Below are 25078 nucleotides of genomic sequence, written 5' to 3'. Positions count from 1 at the left end.
TGTCATAAGGAATTTATTTGTTCATGACAATAGTTGGACTTGATTTTTCTATAACATGCTTCCCCCTACCCCAAACAAGCTAACAGTCAGCTGTTAACAATGAACAGAAAACAAAAAGTGTAAGGAAGATGAGGTCAAGGAATATAAAAATGACACAAAGAAGAAAAGAGGGTTGAGGAATCCATAATGAACTCTTAAACACCACACTTTAGAGGTTTTTGGAAGTGACATTTTATAAACATAATTTTAGCATTGTAATTCAGAAAAGAGAAACTTTTATCCCATAATTAACAGTTATAAAATAATATTAATAGTTATAAAACAAATTAAGCTTTTTTCATTTAAATATAACTTGGAGATAAAATTACCTTGAGCACTTTATAACGCCTGCTAAAATGGTACACCAACAAATTATAATACATACAAAGGGAAAAAAAGTAGTAGTAAAAAAAAGTGAAATTTCTTTCATGTTGTGGAACAAAGACCTGAAACAACTGATTCAACCAGGGACACTCTTAGCTCCAATCCATGCATGATAACTTGCAGCTGTTGGATAAATTAGAAAAAAAATTATAAGAAAAATATGATAAAATTATATCTGTAAGTCTAACTCTATTCTATAATAAGGAAAAAAATGTACTGAAGTAAAGATATTTTCCTTAAATGTGAAGCTCCCATCAGACTCTGCTGAAGATATAGAAAAGCTTTGTTTGTGTTTTTCAAGAATTTATCACTGTGTACTATTCTGCACAGCCTTGTAATACTGCGTAAGTTATACAGTAAAGCTTGTTTATTCTTTTTCAAGAACTTGAAACAAATGAAATGTTGCTTTAGTTCAAAGTATACATGGACATTTCAGTTCAATCATTTTAAAAAATTTGTATTAGGTCCTGAAAAGCAATGTCAGTTTTTGGTTGTTATTGTTTTTTGCTTGTTTCTCATAGGAGTAGAGGATTTAGCATCAGACTTTAGATGCCAACGCTCTCACTTCACAGATGAGAAACTGGCTCAGGTCAACCAAGTGACTTACCCATGTTTGTCATTAAGAAGTATACCTACAATTTGAAACTGGAACTTTGGAGCTCCAAAGCTCCAGAGCTCTACTGCACCAGAAATAGAAAACCATTCTTTCTTTCTGCTCTCTCAAATTAAGTGATATACCTTCATAAAAACAGATGTTGATTCTCCTGTAAATTGTTTACTAAACTACAGAGCCTAGCAGAAATCACCAACCAAAATTAGGAAAAGACTCGTTTTTTTTGTAAGTGGTGCAAAAAGTATCTAAGTTCAATGTGTTGGTGTTGCTGATGATAACCTAAAATCATAACCTGAAACTGAAGAATTTTGAACTATCTTCCTTTTTTCCTGTTCAATTTTCTAATGGAAATTTTGTAACAGTGAAATAATGGAAAGTAGACCAAATATGAGGAGAGGGAATAAGGGAGAAGGAAGAAAAGGAAGGAAGGAAGGAGAAATACAAAGAAAAAAGGAGGAAGAAGAGAGGGAAGAGGAAAAAAATAAGGGACTAGGCTATTCACACAAACAAAAATCATACAATAAAACCTTAGGGATTATCTAGTCCATGCGTCTAAAACAGAACACACAACCTTTTCCCCTAAACCCATCCCTCCCCCAAACTTCTCTATTTCTGTCTCAAATGGACTCCCATCCTTTCAGTCTCAAAGGTTCTGAACTGCAATTACCCCTATTTCCTTTCTCTCATCACTCACACTGAATGCATTGTTAATTTGTTGATTCTCCCTCCAAAATCTCTCTTGCATGTGTCCTCTCTGGTCAAATGGTCCTCATCACCTCTCTGCAGAACTACCTGCTTCCAGTGTCTGTCTTCTCTACTAATCTTTTCTTCAAACAGCTACCAAAAAAATCCTAGTAAGACACAGTTCTGACCATGTCACTCCCCTGCTCAAAAACTTTCACTGGGATCCCTTCAACTAGAGCAAAATAATGAATTCAACTTAGCACTTGAGAGTAGCCTACTAAACTCTATGTTCTTGAGAATTAAGACTACCAGCCAGATATTCCCCAAATCTGGAACTCCACCCTCCATGCATTCACCACAGGTTCAGGTGACAGAGGACTGGCCTGGAGACAGAAGACGTGAGTTCAAATCTGTCCTCATTTACTAGCTAAGTGACCTCAGACAAAGCAGTTCATCTGTTTACTGCAGTTTCCTCAACTGCAAAATGTAAATGATAATACCACTTGCCTCCCAGAGTTACCATGAGGATCAGACGACATAAAATTTGTAAAGCGCTTAGCACGACGACTGGCACATGGTGAGTGCTATACAAATGCTAGCACTATTTACCCAGCCTATCCCCAAATCCTGGAATGAATGCTTTCACTCTTTACTTGGTTCTCACATCACCCCCACCTCCTAAAACTCCCTTGCATTTACCTGCCTTTGTACACGCATGTTCTAAGTGATTACTTTGTATCTTCGTATCCCCACGGACACAACTGGCCCTTAATATCTATTGAAATAAACAGGCTCAGTGTCACAGATGAGGAAGCTAAGGTGACTTGTCCAAGAGCAGGCAGGTAGTAGGCAATGGAGGTGGAACTGAAGGCAGAGTCTGATTGGCAGGTCCTCAGGACCCTCTGTCCCTAGGGGCTTTCCTTTTCTCCGGCTGGAGAGGGTGAGGGGTCACCACATGGGAGCTGCTTCCAGACCCTCTCTTTGAGGAGGGGGCTCAGGAAATTCACCTTATCATTTCCTAACCCTGACCTCTGGATTTCACAATCTCCAATAACTCTTTATTCTGCAAGGTAAAACCAATTCTGAAACTCACATGGCAGATCATTTCTCACCCACCTGTGCAGGGCTTCATAATGCCCCCCCACCCCTTTTCACCTTCTTTTCATGTGCTGTTTTCTCGTACAAGACTGAAATGTCCTGGAGGCTGGGGGCTGTCTTTTCCCTTTCTTTGACTCCCCAGTGATTTAGCACAGTACCCAGAATAGAGTAAGAACTTAATAAATGTTCATTGACTGTTAGTGACTAATGACTCCAAATCCAGCATTCTTTCATTATATCACATTGCCTCTCATAATCTGACCCAAATGACAGAGATTTGGCTGTAGAATAACCCTGCCTTCTGAAATAATAATAGCAGCAATTCCAATGTTAAGACAAACATTGCATAGACTCAATCCTATGTCTGTATGATTTTTAAAACAAAACTAAACTCCAAAGAATTATGAACTACGAAATCAATGAACCTGAAATTTTCAAGTTATAGTGACAAAAAGAGCAGGAAATCCAGTGCATAATTCATTTTTCCCATCACACAGCAGCACAATGTAGGAGGAAAAATATCAACCATTTTACTCTTGATAGAGCTTCATAACAAACTAAAATGAAACAACCCATACATCAGTTATGAATGTGGGTTTATACATCAAAACAGTGAACTTGGTAAGGAAGATCATCATTTTCTGGAGATTATTTGTTAGTTTAACATAAAGACTTCCATATGCACAGAAATAAGACTTGTCAAGGAAACTGATTACCTTCTTTAAAACACTTTCCATGACGTCTTGCTTATCAAGAGTTACAGGCTCTTCAGTCTCAGGCACAGCTTCATTTTCTGCAGAACCTAGAACATAACTGACATAGAGCATGGTTATAATGTACATAAAGGTAAAATATGAACAAAATAGTGAATGTGAACATTAAAGCTGAAAGCACAATGCTCTACCTCTCAGCATTCTATTATCACTGAAGGAAAACCAGGGACCAGTTCTGCCATTACAAGCACCCTGGACATTGAACCAGAAAATATTCTTTTTCTGGCTAATATAACTCTATCCAGGTTGGTTTATGTTTTATTTTCTTAAAATCTGAAAAACATATTATTGGAAATAAATAAAATTGATCAATTAAAACAATTCATTCAAAGTATCTGTGTCAAAGTAAAGGATTTTTAAAAGGTCATTTTTCAAAGTTTCAGGAGAAAGTCAACTTCAAGGGTACACTGTACAGAAAATAGCTTCTTCTTAAAAAGGAATATAAACTGAACTTTAGTAGGGTATTAATTTTGTCTGAAAATTGCAGATCTCAAAGACATCTCAGATCACATAGACATTCAAACCTTTTCATTGTAATGCAATCTCAATTTTCGGTTCTAAATTTTGTTTTCCAATCTGTCAAATGATGTTCTATAAATAAAAACTTCCATGTTGAAGGAATGATAGTGAAAGAAACCTTTTTAAAAGAAAAATCCATGTCTTTTTCAGTAATGCAAATAATAAAGCCCTAGTTTCTATTTTATAAGGTCAGATGTAACTACTTGTTAGGAGTCTGTAAGCTCAGACGATACCTCAGGAAATAACTGAGTCAGCAACTGATACCAAAATATCTTCCAGCTCTTTGAATGGGAAAAGAGAGGACACTTTGGACGGAGTGGGAGAAGAGATGGAAGAAAAGAGCATCCCTTCCATTCTTCAATTCTGGCCAAGATAATAGGTCTCAGGAAGTGGTCTACAACATGTCAAGGACTGAAGGCACAACTACAGCAGGAAGAAGTATGGAAAAACACCTCACCTTATTTCTTTACAGAGGTAAGGGGCTATGGATGACTGAACTGTTTTTTTTTTCCTTTTTTATCATTTATTATAAGGGTTTTTTCTCTGGGAGATGGAAGAGGAAGGAGAATACTGGGGAGGGTAAGTATTGTAAAATAAGGATGAACAGATTTTTAAAAAATGAATCAGGCAGAGTCCCTTGATTCAAAACTGGTCTCCAGTAAGTCTTAACAGAGGGAGTTTTATATCCATTAACAGGGCAGAATTGCCCTGCTTCAAAAGTGATCCTTTCCATAAAAAGGGGGCACCACTGTCACTGACCTTCAGCAGGGGTTAATTCATAAAAGGTTAATTCATACTGCTCTGCTTTTGAAAGAGAAGTCAAGGAGTCAGATTGGATCCCAGCAAGAAAGAATATTACTAAGTTCATGTTCCAGTCTAAACTATCAGGCTTTTTGGAGACTTCTGACTTCATTCTTCTTCCTTGAATTGAAGAGAGAAGCTTTTTGGATATTCTGCCCCTTTATCTTTTCTTTCTGCAAGCCAAGAAATATTTCTTGGCTCTTCTATGCTTCTTGAGCAACTCTGAGACAGACATCACTGGGTCTAGGATAGGTATCAATAGTTAATCCACTGCCATACTCTTCTTCAAGAATATCTGTGTCTTATGTTATTTAGGATCTTCTCTACAAATTCTATTTTGATTATATGGAAATCATTCTTTATTACTGGTTAGGCTCTATGCACTTCTGATGGATCATAACCTTGGATAGTGCTGGCTTGTCTTATATGGTGGTTTGCAGTTACATCCCCTGAACATTTTGTGCTGGATTCTTCAAGCAGAGGTGGCTAAAGCTATAAAACTGCAAACTTTCAGAGGATCCTAAGTGGTCTAGTCAAGGGCATGATCTGTTCCCTGTCCTCCTGGCTTTCCATTTTCCAAAATACAGTTTGGGTGTAAGCAACACAAGAGCAGATTTGCCCTTAAGTAGAGCTCCAGGAGGTAGCTGCTAACCCCAACTCCTGTCAACTGGTAGGCAGGTTCTACAGGTTCAGAGCAACATATTTCTATTTACTTTTATTCTCCCTTCTCCAGAGTCCGAGTGATAGTGCTACAGCCTTGTTCTTTTCCTGAAGTCTGACTCTGAGAGACCCCCTGGATTAGTGACAGACAGTGCTGCAGTGCCAAATTTCACCTAGGATCTGGGTCCAAGTTCCCCCCTGTAGGTTAAGTGACAGGGCAGCATTTCCTGTACCCCAGTGCTGGACTAAGATCTTAATTCCCTCTCTGGTGTCAAAGCTATGGACCTGTTCTGTTCCTGGGATCACGATCCAAGATCCTGACCCACTCCTATTCCTCATTTCCTGCCCTCATCACTTGCTTATGGATCAAATCTGTGATCTTGTACTAGAAAGATGACCCACTGTGGTTTTTTCTGAGATTTCCAATCACAATCCCATCTGGTGCTTGTCTGAGATCTTTGCTGGAGTGATTATCCTACACTGCCATCTTGGCTGGTCTCCCATACTGTTTTCAGAAGTATCTGGGTATCCCATACTGTTTAGGATCATTGTGACAAATTCTATTTAAATTACATTGGGAGTCTTTGTTTATATTGGTTCTCCATGTGCTTGACTGGGTTAGTATGGTCCAAAATGAGCTAAAAATATCTCCCTTTTTGGTCAATTCTTCTCTCCTCCACTCTCTCAACAAAAATTGGGTTTTCATTTTTTGAGGTTCAGTTTCCAAGTGTTCTTCTGGACAAAAAAAACCTAAAAAATTCAAGTGCAACACTTGAATACCCAAACTTAAAAATTAACTGCTATATCAGCATTCACATGATTCTTTTGGTAGCAGGTTTATACTACTAATTATGCTTTGCTTATGCTAAGATTCCAATAAACTTGCCTTCTCCAAGTATAACTCACAGGGTTGTGGCCCTGCAATGTGTTGTATGGCAAGTAGAAAGACAACAGGGGGTTAGATGTATGCCTTCCACACTGTACAAAGTTGAAAACCAAATTGACAACACATCTAAGTAAATAAAAGTATGCAAATTACAATATTCTCAAAAGAAAAGGAAGCCTACATATCTCTAAAGTCATTAACATCTGTTCAATTTGATTAATTGTCCCTTTTGACAAATCATGTACAGCTTCAACAGTTTCACAGGGGAAGAAGATTAGAGTCAACTTTAATAAATTACTTTTGCCTTTGCAACAGGAACCAAACTACAGTCAGTTCTAACTTAACTTTCCCCAGGAAGGCTTTGCATGATCCCACCCCATCTGCACCTCTGCAGCCCCTACCACCAGTAGGAAACTGGAGGACCCTTGGTGAGGCTGCACCAGAAGCTGCCTCTGCCACCAGTGGTAAGGCAAATTTTCATAAAGTGAAAACTGCATGTAAATACAAATTTATTTTACATCCTTTTATTTTCCAAGGATCAATCTTTAGTGTAACATGTAATAAAATAGACTTACCCATCAACTGATGAAACATCGAAGCAAAACAAGTCTCGCTTATAATCAAGATGTCTGGGTGTACATCTGTATATCTGGCCAATATTCAGTGAACATCCATTACAACTCAAAGTCTCAATCATGCTAAAGAAAAATCATTGCTTTAGAAAAGACTGTACTTGTTCAGGATCTTTAAAAAGATTTCAACTGCTATAAAACCATAAACTATTCTTCAAAAGTAAAGTTCTTCAAACATGCTACAATGATCACAACAATCAATCAAACATCAATAAGCTTTCTTAAGTAACACATATACACATTAAATACAAACAAATTCTTTTGGAATACCAAGGATGTGTGATGTGTTTGTGTGTGTGTATGTATCTGTATGTCATACACAATATACTACATATATAAACATACAGTAAATAAGAAGTAATTTCAGGGGGAGGGGCATCAGCAACTAAGAGGATCAGGAAAGGCCTCATGTAGAAAATAGTATTTTAGTTAAGCTTGAAGGATTCTAGGGATTTTAATTAGTTGCCCCACTTTTTAGCAAAGCAGTTTGCACATAGTAAGCACTTAAATGTTTAAATGATTCTGTACTCCCCCTTACTCTAACCAAATTTATATTATTACACACAATTAAAAGTCTCCTAGTTCTCTATTTTGTACCTATGTCCATTTCATTCTCCTCACTCCTTTGTCATTCCATGTCTCTCACTACTACCTCCATCAATATCAAACATCCTTTACAGTATGTCTTCTTTAACTAACCTTACCCAACTTTGATGTCCCATTTAATCCATATTCCCTTGTTGGGGGTGTAAGCTCAGTTCCATGTGGACAGTCTCGGGCAGGTAAAAGTGAGGACTTCTAAACCTTAGAGTTCTCATGAGGCCCCCCAGGGAACAGCAGGGAATTGAGGTGTGAGACCAGGCTATCTCGTGCATTTCCACCTCTTCCCGTGGGAAACATGCTGGGAGAGAGCATTCCCGCCCTCGAGATTGGCCGGGTCTGAGCACACCTATTGTTGTCTAACAGGCACGGTATTCAGGTGCAAACTATGCGGCAGGAGAGCTTAAGTAGGGTCAGGAAAGCCTGAAGGCGCTCTTAGCGCTGGGGGGCCCTTAGAGGACAGAAGGCCCCTCTTCCCTCTCTCCTCTCTTCTTTCTTCCCTCTCCCCTCTCTCCCCACTTCCATTTCCGCTTCCATTCTCTTACTGTAAGATCTTTGCCTCCTTGGGAGATTTCTCTCTCTCCTAAGGAAGAGTTCCCCCTGCACATGTAACCAAGACCCTGAATAAAGCCTAACCCTTGTTCGACTCTGGAAAGTCTCTTCTCTCATACGTTTATCCGGTTTGGCCAGCCGAAGACCTGCGATAGGTAAGGTAAGACTCCGGTAGCCCTCAGGCCTCTAGGCCTGGCATTCCCTCAGCATTTATAAACTCATATAGTAAAATCCAGCACAGTAAAATCATTTCGGATCCTACTAACTGAAGAATTCAACAATAGGTGGTGAGAGATAGTCTCCAAGGCAGATTAACAAGGAATGGGAGCTGAGGGAGCTGGTTTACAAAGAGATAAATGGATCCATTCAGTTTTTTCCACAGCATCCCTGCGGGAATATTAATAGTGTATCTCCCTTCATCAGTAAGAAAGAATAGCAGAGATATCAGCTACACTTCAACACTCTTTAACTTGGCTTCTGCCATCAAGAAAACTAGAGTTTCAGTCAATGTTTGCTAACCCAACCCTAAATCCCAACATTAAAAAAAGTTGCTGCTGCTGTCAAAGCCACAAAATACAGTTAGTTAAGCTTTAGACATAATTGCTAAGATCTTCAAGTAAAGGTTGTCATCATCTCTCTCACCTGAATGTTAATAATAGCCTCCCTGCTTCCAGTCTGTCTCGTTCTCCAATCCACCCTTCACACCATGTCACACCCCCAAGCAAAAGCCTTCAATGGATCCCTATTGCGTATAGGATAAAATACAAACTCCTAAATTTGGAGAAACCCATATCACCAACTTTATCTCATGGTATGCCCCATAATTCACTGTTTGTTTAAATCATATTGAATACTCCAACCCCCCCACTTCTGGGAAACCTATATTCCCCATGCCTAGAATTCTCATCTCATCTCTGCCTCTCAGAATCCTTAGCTTTCTTCAAGACTTAGTTCAGAGCTTCTGGCTAAGATGGCAATATAAAAGATCAAAGAGAAGCATAGCTCTCCTACACAGACTGCAGCAAATACATTTAAAAGGACACCAGAAAGATCAGTAATCAGGAACACCAAAGAAAAATAGCAGTCATTCCTCCATCCAGTTCAGGACTGTCTAAGAAGTCAAAAAGTCTACCATGGTTCAGAGCAGAGTCTCAAAAGGAGAGCAGGCAAAGGTAAAAGGTCTGAAGTCTGCAGGCATTCAGTAATTCTGTGAGCACTCTGAGACAGGACTCATTAGAAGGACCTGAGATAAGCTCAATCACGCAGGGCTAGTAGCTTGTGAGTGATCTGAACAGGGGCCTCAAAACCAGTCTAATTTCATAAAGCCTAAAACATGCAGAAGGGCACTATAGAGGAAGCAGTCAGTGCTCAAGGCCTGAAGCCAGCGGGATCTAAACTACAGGGAGCACAAAAACAAACAGGGCTTTCTCCACAATAATTAAATACAGTATGAAGAAGAGAAAGTCCCTAGCACAAAGTCTCAATTTAGAAACTAGCTGGGGGTGGGGGGAGGGAACAGAAGAAAACCCAGAGCACGATGAAAAAATGTGGTTCAAGAGATAACAAAAAGGTTAACCCAAAAGAAAAGGTTAAGTGCATAAAAAATAGAAACAGAAATTAATTATTTAGTCAGAAGGCCTCCAAAAGTGGTCATAAAAAATTAAACAAAAAATAAAATATTAAACTAGAACTCTTAAGGAAAAAACTGGAAGAATAAGTGACCTAAAACACAAAATTGAAAATCTTACTCAAGAAGTAAACTTCCTAAAAAACATAATGGAGAGCACACAAAACAAAATAATGCAACCAGTAAACAAGAAATAAAAACAAAATCAAAAGGCTGAAAAAAAAACCCAGAAGAGCATGTGAGACAGAAAAAAATAATTAACCTGAAAAAGAAATAATGGATTATCAAATTCCTTGAAAACTATGGCAAACAAAAAACCTGGATACCATCTTTCAAGAAATCATATAAGAAAATTCTCCGGATCTATCAGAAAAAAAAGACAAGTGAAAATATAAAAGAATCCATCCTAAGAAAACCCCAAATTGTAAACATCAGAAGCCAGAGCTTCTAGGTAAAAGAAAAAAACAGTGCAAGCAGCCAGGAAGAAAAAGTACAAATATGAAGAAGCCATATTTGAGATAATAATACTAGCTAACATTTCTATACTGCTTTAAGGTTTGCACAGCACTTTAAAAATACTGTCTCAGTTAATCCTCACAAGGTGCTATTATCTGCATTTCAGTTGAGAAATCTGAGGTTGACAGAGGTTAAGTGACTTGCCTAGGGTCACACAGCTAGTACACTGTAAGCTCCTTGGGGACAGGGACTGTCTTTTGCCTCTTTTTGTATCCCCAGGACTTAGCACAGTGCCTGGCCCATAATAAACAATAATAGCCAAGAGTTAGATAGCACTTACTATGTACCAGGCACTGTGCTAAGTGCTTTACAATTATTTCATTTGATCCTCACATGAGGACCCTACCTGAGGTAGGTACTGTTATTATTTCTTTTTACAGATAAGGAAACTGAGACAAAGAAAGGTTAAGTGATCTACCTAGTGCCATACAACTTATTAGCCATTTTGAGCTGGATATGAACTCATGTCTTCCTGACTTCAGGCCCTGAACTCTATCCAATGCACCACCCAGCTCAAACTACTAGAAAGGAGAGAAAATATTGGAATATAATACCCCAAAAGCCATAAGACAAGGGCTTATCACCAAGAATAACTTACCCTGCAAAAAATAAGCATACTCCTACTGGGGAGAAAATAGAACTTTTAAGAAAAGAGAGGGGTTTTAAGCACTCTCAATGAAAAGACTACAGCTGGGCAGAATCTTTGAAGTACAAAGGCAAGAGCCAGAAAAGGTAAATAAATTCAAACAATTGGAGGTGGCTAAAGGAGGAAGTATGTACATGCTAATAGCTGGAGAAAAATGAAATGTCCCCACACCCAGAATCTCACTGACTTTACAAAAGAGCTAAGATAGCTAAGACAGGCCCTAAGTAGGTTTTGGTTGTCCCCTATATGTCACAAGAGGGAAGAAAAGGGAGGAAAAAAGGAATTAACTGAGGAATAAATGAGGATAGAAGGAGAGAAATGTACTACTTCTTATAACTGGGCACCCCCAAAAGAATACATGAACATGATAGATGGGACTGAGGAGGGGGCATCTAATGAAATTCATTCTTATCTGAAATGGACAAAAGTAATGGCTTATGCGTGTTTATTTTATTTCCTGCAATTTTGTGGAACTTATTGTTTCAAATAATTTTTTAGTTGAATTTTTAGGGTTCTCTATATAAACTATCATATCATCTGCAAAAAACACTCTTTATGGAAATACAGACCAAAATATAATTGAAGGAATATTAACTGCTCACGTGTAGGCAAAACCAATATAATAAAAATAACAATAATACCTAAATTTAGTGTCATACCAATCAAACTACAAAAGGAAATCTTTATAGTGTTAAATAAGATAATAACAACATTCTTCTGAAGGAAGAAAAAGATCAAGAATCTAAAGGGAAGTACAAGAAAAAAACGGAATAAGGGGACATAGCAGTACCAGATCTAAAACTATATGACAAAGCAACAATTATCAAGCTGACTTGGTAGTGGTTAAAAAAACAGAGCACTATTTGTGGAAGAGATTAGATATAATACATAAACAGGCAAGTAAAAAACCAACCCTCAACTACTGGGGGTAAAGACTCACTTTATGACAAAAACTACCTGAAAAATTGGACAATGGTCTGGTAGAAATTAGGTGAAGACCAACATCTCCAACCAATACCAATATAAGCTTCCAATGGTTATGTGATCTAGATACAAAATGCCTTAACATAAAAAATTAGACAAGCAAAGAAGAAAGTACCTTTCATATCATATCTATGAACAAGGAGAAAGCCCATCGCTGAACAGGGGATGGAGAAGATTACAAAAAAAAAAATGAACAATTTTGATTATATAAAAGTTTTGCAGAAACAAAATCAATGCAGTTAAAATTAGAAGGGAAACCAATAACTAGGGGGGAAAAACTTTGCCGCAAATTTCTTTGATAAAGGCTTCCTTTCCAAGATATGGGAAGAAAATGATTCAAATTCTTAAGAATAAGAGCCATTCTCCAACTGATAAACGGTAAAGATATGAACAAGCAGTTATCAAAGGAAGATATCCAAGTTATCAATAGCCATATGAAAAATATTCCAAATAATTAATAAGTAGAGAATTGCCAATTAAATTAACTGTGAGGTTCCACCTCAAATCTATCAGACTGGCAAAACTGCCATAAATGGAAAATGTTGGATGGGCTGATAGAAAACAGGCACATTAACGCATTGTTGGTAAGAGCTGTGAACTGTTCAAGTCATTCTGCATAGCAATTTGACACTATGCCCAAAAAGCTACTAAGTGCATACTATTTGACCCACCAATACTGTTACTAGGTCTAAATGGCAAAGCAATTCAAGAAAGAGGAAAAAGGACTTATATGTACAAAAATATTTATAGCAGCTCCTTCTATAGCAACAAGGAACTGAAGATTAAGGAGAGTATTCATCAACTGGGGGATGGCTGAACAAGTTATTGTATATGAATGTAATGGACTACTGTGCTATAAGAAAGGAAGAAATAAGAGGAAAGGCGAATTATGAGGGTTTAGAGGGATAGTATAGTAATGCCAAAAAAAGAAAGAAAATAAAATGAAACATTTAAAATATACACAGAAAAGAGCAGAAGTTAAGAAGGGACATACAAGGAGGATGGTGTTGATACTACCACAATTAAGTATTACACTTTTAAAAAGTCAAGCTATACTTCACAGAGATTCAGTTTCATATACATTTCCTTTTCTGTTCTTGCATATGAAAATATAAGTTCATAATAAAGAAAAAAAATTTTGTTTTTAAAATTAATTCAGGTATAACCTCCCCCATGAAACCTTTCCTCTTCCTGGAAGTTGTCAATGCTCTCTCCCCTCCTCAAATTAATTACTTTGTGTGTGTAATTATTATATTGCTCCAGCAGCATATTAAGGGATTTCAGAGCAGAAAATTTTTCATTTTTTCTTTGAATGCCTAGTACCTATCACAGTGGCCTGCACGTTTAAAAAATTTTGGTGAATTAAGTATCAAACATGGATAATTATTTAACTTTCATCTTACCAGCCATATTCGTTTTTTCGAGTGGATAGCTTCTGTTCCTTATCCACATAAACATTAGGTGAGACTGCTAGAATGAGAAAAAGGTAAATGCTGGTTATTGAAGTTCTCATAGAATTTTTAGAGCTAGGCAAGATATAATAGTTCATCTAATCCAACGTCTTCATTTCACAAATAAGAAACTTGTTCAGAATTCAATTTGCAAAGATTGTTATTAGCGTAACAGCACCAAGCATAGCACAATCATTTTCTTAGACAACACGACAAAGTGGATTACTATAAATGTCTGTAACATGATGTTTTTGGGTTACAAGGACATGGCCCCCACTTGGTTTCATAATTTAGTCTTCTGTCTTCTTTATTAAGACTTCATACAGTATTTTTCAAAACATTCTTCCCATAAATTTCATAAAGTTGACAATTCCTGCAGAGAAAAATGTTTTATATTTAAAAATATTCTGAGGGCCGTTTATATCAGTTACACTAGATCTACTATATAGCGTTGGCATATCTCCAACAAAATATTATACCAGCATCATCTCAACATAGCTCAGAGTTAATGCTGAAGTAGTACTTTAACTAGTACCAAACTTGAGTACCTGGTCTAACGTGACTATATAATCTACTATATCCCATAGCATCCGTGTTGGTATCCTATCTCCTTATTAGACTGAGGACAGGCACCAGCCTATCCAGCACAGTGCTCTGCACAAAACAGGCACATAACAGTTTGGGGTGTTTTTTTTTTTATTTCTTGATGCTTCTGAAATAAATGACTAAATAGAGTCCTTTGAAATAAATTATTCACCGAAAGTCATTTTTAAGTAACTGCACTGTCATAATAAAATACTATTAATGTAACTACTAGTAGCTCTCAAATTAACTCAAAAATTTAGTTTGTGAATAAACAAATATCATATACAAATGGTCCAGCATGGATCCTCTCAACTACGAGAACCCAAGAGAACGATATGACAGCACAATGCACTGAAGAGGGCGTTGATCAGCAGACCTAAGCTATTCATTAGCCAAACACTTGTGGGAACAAGTCTACTCTGAGGTTTTTTCTTCATCTTTAAACTAAGGATAGATAGCATATCAACTATTGGAAAGGACATCATAAATCTCGTCCATTGGGTTCTTAATCTGTGGTCTATGAACTTTTCTGGAATATTTTGATAACTGTGTTTCAACATAATTGAATTCCTTGATTATCCTATGTATTTACTTTTAGGCATTTAAAAACCTTATACTGAAAAGTTCATAGGCTTTGTGACCGCAAAAAGTGTCCAGGACTCAAAAAAGAGTCAACCCAACCTGATTTAGTCCAATCATCTAATTTGAGAGAGGAAGGAACTTGCCAAAGGTCAGTCATTGGGTTTGCAAATGATCCTCACTACAACCCTAAGAGGTAGGGGTCAGTCCCCGTTTTAAGGATGATGAAAATGAGGCTGAGGGAGGTTACCTGACCTGCCCAGGTGGTCCTCACAGGTAAATATCCAAGGCTGACTTCCTCATCTTTAAACAAGGAGCAACCTCACAGGACTGTGGTGACAGACAGGTTCCTAGGCAGACCTGGAAGAGACCTCACAGACTACCTAGATTCCTAGCCTACTCTTATAATTTACAGAAAACCGAGGTCCAGAGAAGGAAGTGACACGCCCAAAGTCACACCGTCACCACCATCACAAGCATCCCTGATATTTCAGGTCTGCTCCCTTTTTCACACGTGTTATCTAATAATAATAATAATGATAAGACTGTGCTAAGTGCTGGACAATTATTCTCACTTGATCCTCAAAGCAATCCTAAGAGCTGTAATTATCCCCATTTTATATTAAAGGAAATCGAAACAGAGAGGTTAAGAGACATGGGGGTTCCCCAAGCTATTGCACGTGTATAACCTGTATCTGCTTACCTTCTCAGGGAGGGGGGAAGGAGAGAGGAAGGGAGGGATAGAGTTTGGAATTCAAAACTTTTTTTAAATGTTAAAATATTTTTTTACATGTAATTTGGGAAAAATAAAGTGTTTTTAAAGCGTCTTGAGCACCTCCCCTCTCCTTGGCCCCGCCCCCTCTCTGGCCCCGCCCCCTCTGCGCTCCCTCTGGCCCCTCTCTCTGGCCCCGCCCCCTCTGCTCTCTCCCCCCTGCCCCCTCTCTGGCCCCGCCCCCTCTGCTCTCTCCCCCCTGGTCTCTCCTCCTGGCCCCTCCCCCTCGGCTCTCTCCCTGGCCCCTCCCTTTAGCCCCTCCCCCTCGGCTCTCTCCCTGGCCCCTCCCCCATGCTCTCCCCCTCGGCCCTCTCCTTAGCCACACCCCCTTCCCCCTCGCTCTCACCGTTCAGGAAGATGCAGTTGCCGTCAAAGTCCGTGCCCTCCCAGCTCATGGAGTCCCCCAGGGGCCGCTGGCAGCGAGAGCACAGGAAGACGCACGGCATCTCCTGCCGCCGCGCATCCAGGTCACTGCCAGTTCCGGGGCCGTTAATGATCTTGGACTGCTTCTGCATGCACCGCAGGACGTCCTTCTCCGTGACATCTCGGGCCTTTAGCTTCTGAATGTGTAAGGACCTTTGGAAGGTAGTCTCCAAGGGATCCGATTCTGCCATTGCTTTCAAACTGCCCGCTCTCGCGCTGCCAAGGAGGAGAGCGGGGGCGTCGAAGACGCGGGAGCGCATGCGTGCCTGGAGGAAGGCGGGGCCGGGGGCGGGGAAAAGAGGAGCGCGGGGGCGGAGCCGGCGGGGGAAGAGCGGAAGCTGTCTAGGGCTCGCTTCCGCCTCAAACCCCTGCTGTGGGGGGAGGGGAATAGGATTCTTCTTGTCCTCATTGCGCATGCCTCAGAACTCCGTACGCTTGGGTCGGAGCTCCGCGTTTCCTTCTCCAACTTCAGAAGAAAAAGCGGGGTCCGCTCTCCTGCGCTAATTCCAAATTAGCTCCTCGGGCTTCTCCCTTCCTCACTAAAGGGTGGCCTCTTCCTGGAATTGTCCCTGCAGATGTTAAACATCACAGAATATGCGCTGGAGTAGGCGTTTAGGCCTATAGTAAGCACTTAATTAGTGTTGATTGGTAATTGATTGATTGAAAGAACCTCAGGTCGACAAGCATTTATTAAGCGCCTGCTGCGTGCTAGGCACTGTGCTGAGCTCTAGGAATGCCAGGGACCACCTCTGCCCTGGAGAAGCTCGGGCTCCCAGGCGTGCCACGTGCAAACAGCCCCCGGGAAGGGGGAGAACCCAGCCCTTGGGGGTCGTCTCCTGGGGAGGGCTTCTTGTGGAAGGCAGGACGTTGGCCGGGACTGAAGGTGAATCTGTTAACTTGGGGTATTTTGGCCAGGCGTCTCTTCCCTTCTTTCCTCCTTCCTTCCTTCCGTTTCATCTGTCTGTCTGTCTGTCCTCCAACCTAGTTCTCCCTGAAGCTCATACTTTGGACCTCCAGGCTCCACTTAATGGCTGTATTTTGGGCCCTCCTGGCTTAGATCCTTGTCTGTGGTAACTCTTTGGAACTGCAACCCTGAGGGTCTTTCCCTCCCAGCTTGATGGTTTTTTTTCTAATTCAAGGAGCCATCCTTGACTCCTATTCACCGAATGAGTTACTTTCCTCAAAGGGAGAACCTGAAAAGGCCAGTCTCCCATTACATCCTGGGCCATCTCCAGTGGAAGGAAGTCGAGAAAGGAGATGAGGGAGAAAATTCTAGACTTGGGGAATGAGTGAAAATGCAGGAGTTGGGAGGAATGCCTTGGAGGAACAGTGAGGCCAGTGTGTCCGGATCACAGGGTAAGTTGTGGGGTCTAAAAAGATTGGAATGGTAGGAGGGGTTCAGGTTATGAAGACCTGTGGATTTTATATTTGATGCTGGAAGTTATAGGGAGCCACTGGAGTTGAGAAAGATCACTTTGGCTGGTGAGGGAAGGATGGACGTAAAGGAGGGGAGATTTGAAACAGGGAGACCAACCACTGGACTATTGCAGTAGCCCAAGGGGGAGGTCATGAGGCTCTGTACCATAGGAATTCCAGTGGAGAAGGAAAAAAGGGGGTATGTATGAGAAGTGTTGAGGAAGGAGAATAACAGGCCTTGACAAAGATTGGATATGAGAGGTGAGAGAGGGTGAAAAGTCAAAGATGACACCGTAGGTTGAGAACCTGGGCTGGGAAAATGTAGGTGCCCTTGATAGTAATAGGGAAATAGAGAAGAGGGGAGAATTTTGAAGGAAAAATAATGAGTTCAGTTTTAGACATGTTGAGTTTGAAATATCTATGGAATCCAGTTTGTGATGGCCATTGGAGATGCAAGGCTAAAGGTTAGGAGAGAGAAAAGAAAGGTACATTTAAGAATCATCTGCATAACAATGATAACTGAATCTGGGGAAATGATGACGTTAACAAGTGAGATGATATAGAGGGAGAAGAGAAGACCCGAACAGAGCCTTGTGGCACATTGAAGAGTTAGTAGGAGTGACCTGAAAGGAGAACCAGAAAAGGAGAATGAGACCTCCAAACAGAGGGGTCAGACTGATGGGAGAACCAGGATAGATTGGTGGCACAAAAACCCAGAAGGAAGAGAGAAGAGGATTATCAACTGTGTCATCAGCTGCTGAGAAGTCAAGCAGGAGGACTGAAAAAAGGCCATTAGAATTGGCAATTAAGTAATTTTAGTTCAAGTAAGGTGGGGAACTCAGAATGTAGGCAAGTCTCTCAGCCTGAGTTTCCTTATCTGTGTGGGTTTAGTAGTATCACCCTGTGAAGACCAAATGAGATAATATACATAGAGTGCTCTTCACTATCATTAAGCCTTATATAAATGCAAATTATTCTTAAGTTATAGTTATTTGCTGGCAGAACTAGGAATAAAACTCAAGTTTCCTGAATTCCAGTCCAGTTAGCTTTTGTTGTCAATAAATAAGCATTTACGAAATACCTTCTGTGTTCCAGGACTGTGCTGGGCACAAGAAATAAGTAATAAAATGGTCCTTACTTTCAAGGACCTGACAGTCTATCTTTTCTATAGTTATATACACAGACCAGAGGTTAGTTGGTCTCATGGCATAGAAAGACTTACCAGAGCATGTGTAAGTATGTGTACATATACTTATATGTATATATACACATATTTTCCGAGGATGGCTTTCCCCCATATGTAGCATGGAGGTGTCATTTTATGGCTCAAAGGGAGGCAAAATAGACAACTCTAGTCTCATCTCCCTACACTCTTCTCCAAGGGAAACTTTAATTTCTATCAGGAGAGAAAGCAGGAATTTTGGGCCAGAAGCTGACCACTGCTCTCCCCAGAGGGGAGTAAGAAGCTAGGTTTCCTTAAATTTTGTTAATCTAGAGGATGTGGTTTTCAGGTTCAAGCCAAACTTCTGATCACTGTTCCATTATGGGGAAAGGAGGAGGACCCCAAGTTTTACATCCAAGGTTTGACCCTTTCCCACTAAATACCAGTTCCCCAATGAACACACATAGCAATTAGCAAAGAAATCCATTTATCCAATTTGGTAGCAAAACAGAAATCAGAGAATACATAGGAGGAGTTATACAAATGGAAACTCCTCGAATTCTCCATTGTTGCAAGCTAGGAGGACAGGGACATGATAGAGACTGCCACCTCCTCTCATGTCTTCTCAGAGTCTTTTCCTTTAGCAAGCTTAAGTGAGATTGGCATCATCCTTCATTTCTCAAAAAAAAAAAGCTGGAAATCAGAAGTGCCTGATATAACTACAGAACCCAAAGAGCCTGAAAAGATTCCCAGCAACCTGAAGAGACTCTCAAGCTCAGAGAGAACAAATTTCTTCTCTCCTCTAGCCTCATACCAAAGGACTTTAGCACTGGGATGACATATATGTGTATGTACTTTTATATATGCAGACATACATATGTACGCTTATATAAACATAAGTGCACATAATACACACACACACGTGTGCTCACTCGTGAGGGCTCACTCGGACTTGGGTTAAACATCTCTCCATCCAAGAACTTTTGTTGGCAAGCTAATACTTGTTTTGGCTACCTGTTCTCCTTCCTCTTCCAAGCCTCCTCTTTATCAGCTTTGGGCTAGTCTTAGTTCACTTTCACCTGCTTCCTGTCTCCTACTCAGAGCTATTAGAAGTTTGAGGCAGGGCAGGGCCCCAGCTTGATCCTCCTGTTGTACAGTAAGAACTAGACACTGAGAATCCCTATAGTCACACCATCCTTGGGGGAACTGCCATGCTCAATATGGTTCTCAGAGAACTGCTACCTTTGTCTCCCAGTTCCGCTCATTTTGTAGGTGGCCACTGCTCATCTCGTTAGTTTAGGGAGATGGTCAGAGTAGATTAATTCAATTAAAATCTAGCTCAGCTCCTGTGCATTAAGAAAACTCCTCCCTCTTAGCTTCCCTATTATATTTCAACGGATTCATCACAGGAGCATGGTTTAACTGTATGGAGTAATGTATTCATTATCACAGAATCAAAAAGAGTCGTATAAAATATCTTCAAATGACTACCATGTGGACTGCACATCTATGGCTTCTCCAACCCCTAACCAATCTGTAGGCATGCCCCAAACCCAGGAATTCCCGGTCACGTTGAAGTCCCTAGATTCAGCTACACCCACTAGTAGCTATAAACATCTCTAATGCTGAAATATTTGCAAATATTTGCAAAATTGGAGTTAGAAAGTGTCTCCAACATTTGGTACTCCCAAGTATCCTGTTTTTCTTCACAGCCCCCCAATGGGTAAAAGTCAAAACAAGTGGGAAACTTGGGAACTTGGATCAGCTTTTGCTGCTGCTGTTTTTCTACTCATATACCAGAAGTCAGTTGAAACTGAAGGAACTCTGGCAATGGAGTCACCTCTGGCAAAAAGTTATCTCTGACAGTTGGGAACTGAACTACAGAAAGAAGCAGGTCTAGGAATCCCACTGGAGTATCCTACAGGGCACAGACTCTACACCCCAGGAGAACAGAATAAGAAAACTATAAGAAGAGAAGAACATTAGGGCCCTGATAGGATAGAGATGGGAGATGGTATTGGGAGAATTTTTTAAGTCCTTACTACTGCCCCAATAAGCCAGCACAGGCTACAGAGAAATTTTGCTGCTTATTTATTCACTGAGGAAGGTGACACACAAAATCAGTAGGTGATGGGCATATGTGTCTCACAATTTCCATACATGATGTACAGATATACACATACAGATATATGTATATATATGCATGTATGTATGTATATGTATATTCTCCCCTCCTGGGCTCTATGAAAAAGATGTATTTCTTACAAGTTGTGTTTGTCCTTCGTTCTTGAAGAAGACCATGACAACAGGGACATGATTACATGACTTGCAGTTGACTTTGATTTGAGTGAGGGAGGACTGCAAGGTCACCGGCTTCATTTTCTCCTCCAGAGCCATCGGGATCCAGTGGCCAGATATTCATCAGAATGACAGGAAATAGCCCAGGATGCAATGGGAGACCCTGACCTTTTTATGCTAAGACCTTTTCAGGTTCTCATTTGGAGTGAAGTAATGCCCATTCAGTGAATAGGCCTCTTTAAGAACTGAGTCAGGGGATGGCCCCTTTAATTAAAAAAAAAAGTGGAAGGGGAAGACCCTCAGGGTTGCTGGGGCAATTTATTGTTGTTGGATGAGATCCAGAGTGAATTGGATATAAGGCATAGTCTTTGAGAAAGAAATTTAGGCAGTAAACCTCCAAGTTAACTAGGTAGGTTTAGGCCATCAAAATTTACCTTCCTTTGGGCAGAACACCCTCATATGCATGAGTCAAAAGAAATCATCCAAGCCATTTTCGCCATTTTCACCTACCTCAGAGTTCTGTAGCTATAGGCAAGTAATGAAGCACCAAGTGCAGATACACTGGGAGTTGTAATCACAACCCTGCTACACAGGTGGACTAGGCCATAGGGTCTTCTCACTCGACTGAAGCAGCAGTGGGATTCTCCAGCCCCTAGGTGTTTGAACAGCATTTTAAGGATATGGAAAAGGTGCTTCAAAAGGTTCCCTAAAAATTGTCTGTTTCACCCAGCCTTGGCCTCCTTACTGTAGCAGGTGGGAATCCTACTGTGCATTTGAAAAACATGCAAAAAATGTACAAAAACTTTTGCAAAAATGATTCCACTCACAATCAGTACATGGAATGTGCACAGTCTTATAGACAACATGAAATCCAGTAGACCTGAAAGATCAACAGCTCTTGTTTCAATAGAATTTAGCAGGTACTGCACCCCAGTAATAGCTCTGAGTGAAACAAGACTGGCAAATGATGGCCAGCTTACCAAAGTCAGAGCTGAATACATGTTTTTCTGCTGTGGCCTCAGCAAAAGAGGGTGGCATAAAGCTGATGCAGGTTTCTTAATCAAAACTAATCTAGTCAACAAGCTCATATGCTTCCCAAAAGGAGTGAATGACAGACTCATGACAATGCAATTGCCACTTGAAGAAAACACGTGGGCTAAGGAACATCTTTTGAAGCAAGTCTTAAGTAGCTTGCATGCTTTTCTATACATGTTCTAGTTCCTGTTTAAACAATAATCATAAAATCATATTTACCATTAAAACCATAAGTTATTGCTCTAATAGATTTACATCTGTTTCCCAAACTACTCTATCCCTTTCTAACCCTGCTCAACCTAAAAGAATGAGCTACATATATGATAAGCTCAAACACTAACTTCAACTTATGTTCATGATATGAATTCAAATCAAAACAGAAACATTTAACTTTTCCATCAATGCCAAATATTACCAGAGTTTGCCTACCTCTAAGAAACTTAGACTGAAATTCTTTTCCCCAAACTAAAGATATCTTTGATTTAGTCTCAGTAACTTGATTCAGTGAATTGTATTTATACAATTGTTCTTTGTAACATGTAAAGACTTTATTCCAAGTTGAGACCTTTGTCCATTGCCCCCAAAGAGTTTTAATCCTATTTATCTAAAAGGGCGCTGGAAAACCTCAACTTGTCCCACGTGAACTGACTTTCTAGAGGCCCATAAACTTTCTCTATCACCGTGCCCTCTCAATCCAATTCTTCAGGTTACTGGCCACTCCCACCATTCCTGGAACCCCCATACTGCCTGAGGCCTCCCCAGACTCCTTCCCCAGAGTCCCCCTGTAGATAAGATATATCTTGTTTTAGCATTACAAATGCTCAGATTCCCTAAAAGTCCATCCAAGGTTGAGAAATCTCAATAAACTTTGACCCTCTTTGGTTGAAAGAAGGTTTGGGTTGAATTGATTTGAGCAGGACCCAGCAAGTTGCTTTCTTTGGGTTCTCAACAATTCCATACTATTATAGTTAACCTTAAAACCCAATCTTGTTCTATGGAACAATGATTCAACATCACATTTATACTTGGGTTTCCATTTCTTTACCGAATCATTCCCATTATATTCAGAAAGAGCGTTCTCAGGGATTTTATCTTTCACAAGACCATACCACAGTACTCATTTACCCAGTTAATTGAAAATAGCAAGATTCCACTACTTGCATTGTGCTTACAACTTAAACTATCTGTTTTGATTATAGAAACATGCCATATAGATAAAAAGCAAGGACCTAATTAGATATCATATAAACTTTATAATCAGATTCAGAAATAGTCAAGTGGGAAAACATTCCTTTTCATAGGAACACAGTGGGGAAACTGAACCAGAAGGATCCCATCCCAGGCTGAGAATGTCCTTTGACCTTGTTGAGGTTTAGGGGTACTTAGGACCCCAAAATACTGACATGCTGGGTCTTTCTCGATTGAATTCGACTCAAACCTTCTTACAGCCAAAGAAAAACAAAGTTTCTTTAAAATCTACCATATTGGCCAAACTTAAGAAATCTGAGCATTTGTGATGCTTGTATTGACAAGTGGACTAGAATGATTTCGAGCCCCTTTATGGAGGGGCTCTTATATACAGAAAGACTGTAGGAGGGATCTAGGAGTGGTCAAGTGGTCTGGGGTGACTAGAGGAGGGCTTTGGGGGTGTCTTGATGGGGGTGGTCTGTAGACTAGGGTAACTAGAGGTCAGACTCCAGGAACTAGGAGAATGGGATTAAGGGTGAGAAGTAGCTGAAAGCTACTTGGAGATAACAGATGGTGGCGGGTTAGGCTGGGTTAAGGGGAACAGATTTGGGCATGAAAAGCCAAAACAAGTGGGAAGATTTCAAGAAGAGTTCAAGGGGGTTCCCAGAGCCTGTACCCCATCAACTCCAACATAGTGATGTCAGTTTAGTCCTCTGAGCATGAAGGACAACAAGGAACCATTAGTGTACCCATGTTTCCATAATCCCATCAACATTGATTGTTACCGGTTTTTGTCATTTTTGCCAATTTGCAGGGTGTGAGGTAAAATCTCAAAGTTGTTTTGATTTTATTTTCTCTTATTATTAGTGATTTGGAGCATTTTTATGTAATTATGAATACTGGTTCTTCTTTTGAGAAATCTTTGTTCATATCCCTTGACCATTTATGCATTGGGGAATGGCTATTAATGTCACATATGTTTAGTATTTACATATCTTGGTTACTAAACCCTTATCAGAGAAATTTGGTATAAAATTTTTTCCCCATTCAATTACTTCCCTTCTTTTCCTAGATGTATTAATATTATCTGTGCAGAAACTTTTCAGTTTCAAGAAATCAAATTATCTATTTTATCTTTTTGTAATTCCCTTAATCTCTTATTTAGATGAGAATGTTTTTGATATAAAAGAGTGAGATAAATTAATATTACAATATTATATTAACAACTAGGTATTAACTTGTAACCACCTTTTTATTTTTATTTCTGTTAAGGTGCCACTCCTGAAAAGATCAGTCTCTGAAGGGCCTGACTGAGTGATGAGATTGCTACTAGCCCCCTAGGCACATCTTAATTCATTAGGTTGGGTGGACTCCACCCAACTGGGAAACTAATTTCTATTTAGAGTATAAATAGAATCCACTGTGTGTGAGTCTTTGCCTGAAGGAAGAACTTCAGTCCCAGATCCCCTTTATTAGAGTGTTGGGGAACCCAGCTCACAAAGGAGAAAACTAGCCGGAGAGGTCAGGATGGGAATGGCCTTGTCCGGAGATGTCTTGAGGCTGCTCATGATCAAGCCCTGTTCCCAGCAATAGAAACTGAAGACTTACCACCTTATTAAAAGTCTACCAATCAGGCTGAGTTTCATTTGTCAGGGAAGCTCCCTTTCAGAAGGGATTTAAGGTGATTCACAACCTTCTGTTGCATCAGTAACCTTAGGTTACTGAGATTGCTGACCTAATTAATAAATTGATTACTAATTACCCAGAAAAATCTGGCTTATGGGGTTTTCATTTGTCACAAAAGTATTGTACTTTGTCAAAGGACTTTTTTGCATTTATTGAGATAATCATGTAGTTTTGGATGTTTTGGTTTTTAATGATTAATTATGTTGATTGCTTTCCTAATGTTGAACCAAACTTTCAACTTTCATATTAAATACCACTTAATCATAATGATTTCTTGGCCAAATCACTATAGTCTCTTTGATAAGATTTTGTTTAAAATTTTTGAGTCAATGTTCATTAATGACATTGGTCTACAATTTTTCCGTAATTCAGGTATTAGAACTATATCTGCATCATACAAGGACTCTAATATAATGCTTTCTTTCATAATTTTTTAGAGTAATTTTTGAAGTATAGGTCCTGATTGTTC

At 39.7% G+C, this 25078-nt stretch overlaps 1 protein-coding gene and 1 long non-coding RNA gene across 3 annotated transcripts; one reads left to right on the top strand and one right to left on the bottom strand.

Annotated features, from left to right (window-relative positions):
• Nucleotides 1-16240, bottom strand: MIS18A (MIS18 kinetochore protein A). 2 transcript variants are annotated; one of them, XM_072615093.1, is made up of 5 exons: nt 15748-16240; nt 13418-13484; nt 7033-7155; nt 3535-3631; nt 1-546 (listed from the first exon to the last, which is right to left on the bottom strand). In XM_072615093.1, the coding sequence occupies exons 1-5, from the start codon at nt 16238-16240 to the stop codon at nt 466-468; spliced, it is 861 nt and encodes a 286-aa protein (XP_072471194.1). In that variant the 3' UTR covers nt 1-465. The 2 variants fall into 2 exon arrangements, with proteins under 2 accessions (XP_072471194.1, XP_072471195.1); XM_072615094.1 differs by having other exon boundaries at nt 13418-13481.
• On the top strand, nt 16200-24694 carry LOC140507123 (uncharacterized). The gene is made up of 2 exons (XR_011968201.1): nt 16200-16447; nt 24196-24694. It is a non-coding gene; the product is annotated as an uncharacterized lncRNA (long non-coding RNA).
• The last annotated feature ends 384 nt before the right edge of the window (nt 24695-25078 follow it).

This window comes from Notamacropus eugenii, chromosome 5 (genome assembly GCF_028372415.1).
Source record: "Notamacropus eugenii isolate mMacEug1 chromosome 5, mMacEug1.pri_v2, whole genome shotgun sequence".
Lineage (NCBI taxonomy): Eukaryota > Metazoa > Chordata > Mammalia > Diprotodontia > Macropodidae > Notamacropus > Notamacropus eugenii.
Note: the sequence above shows the minus strand (reverse complement) of the source record. Positions and strands in the feature narration are given on the sequence as shown.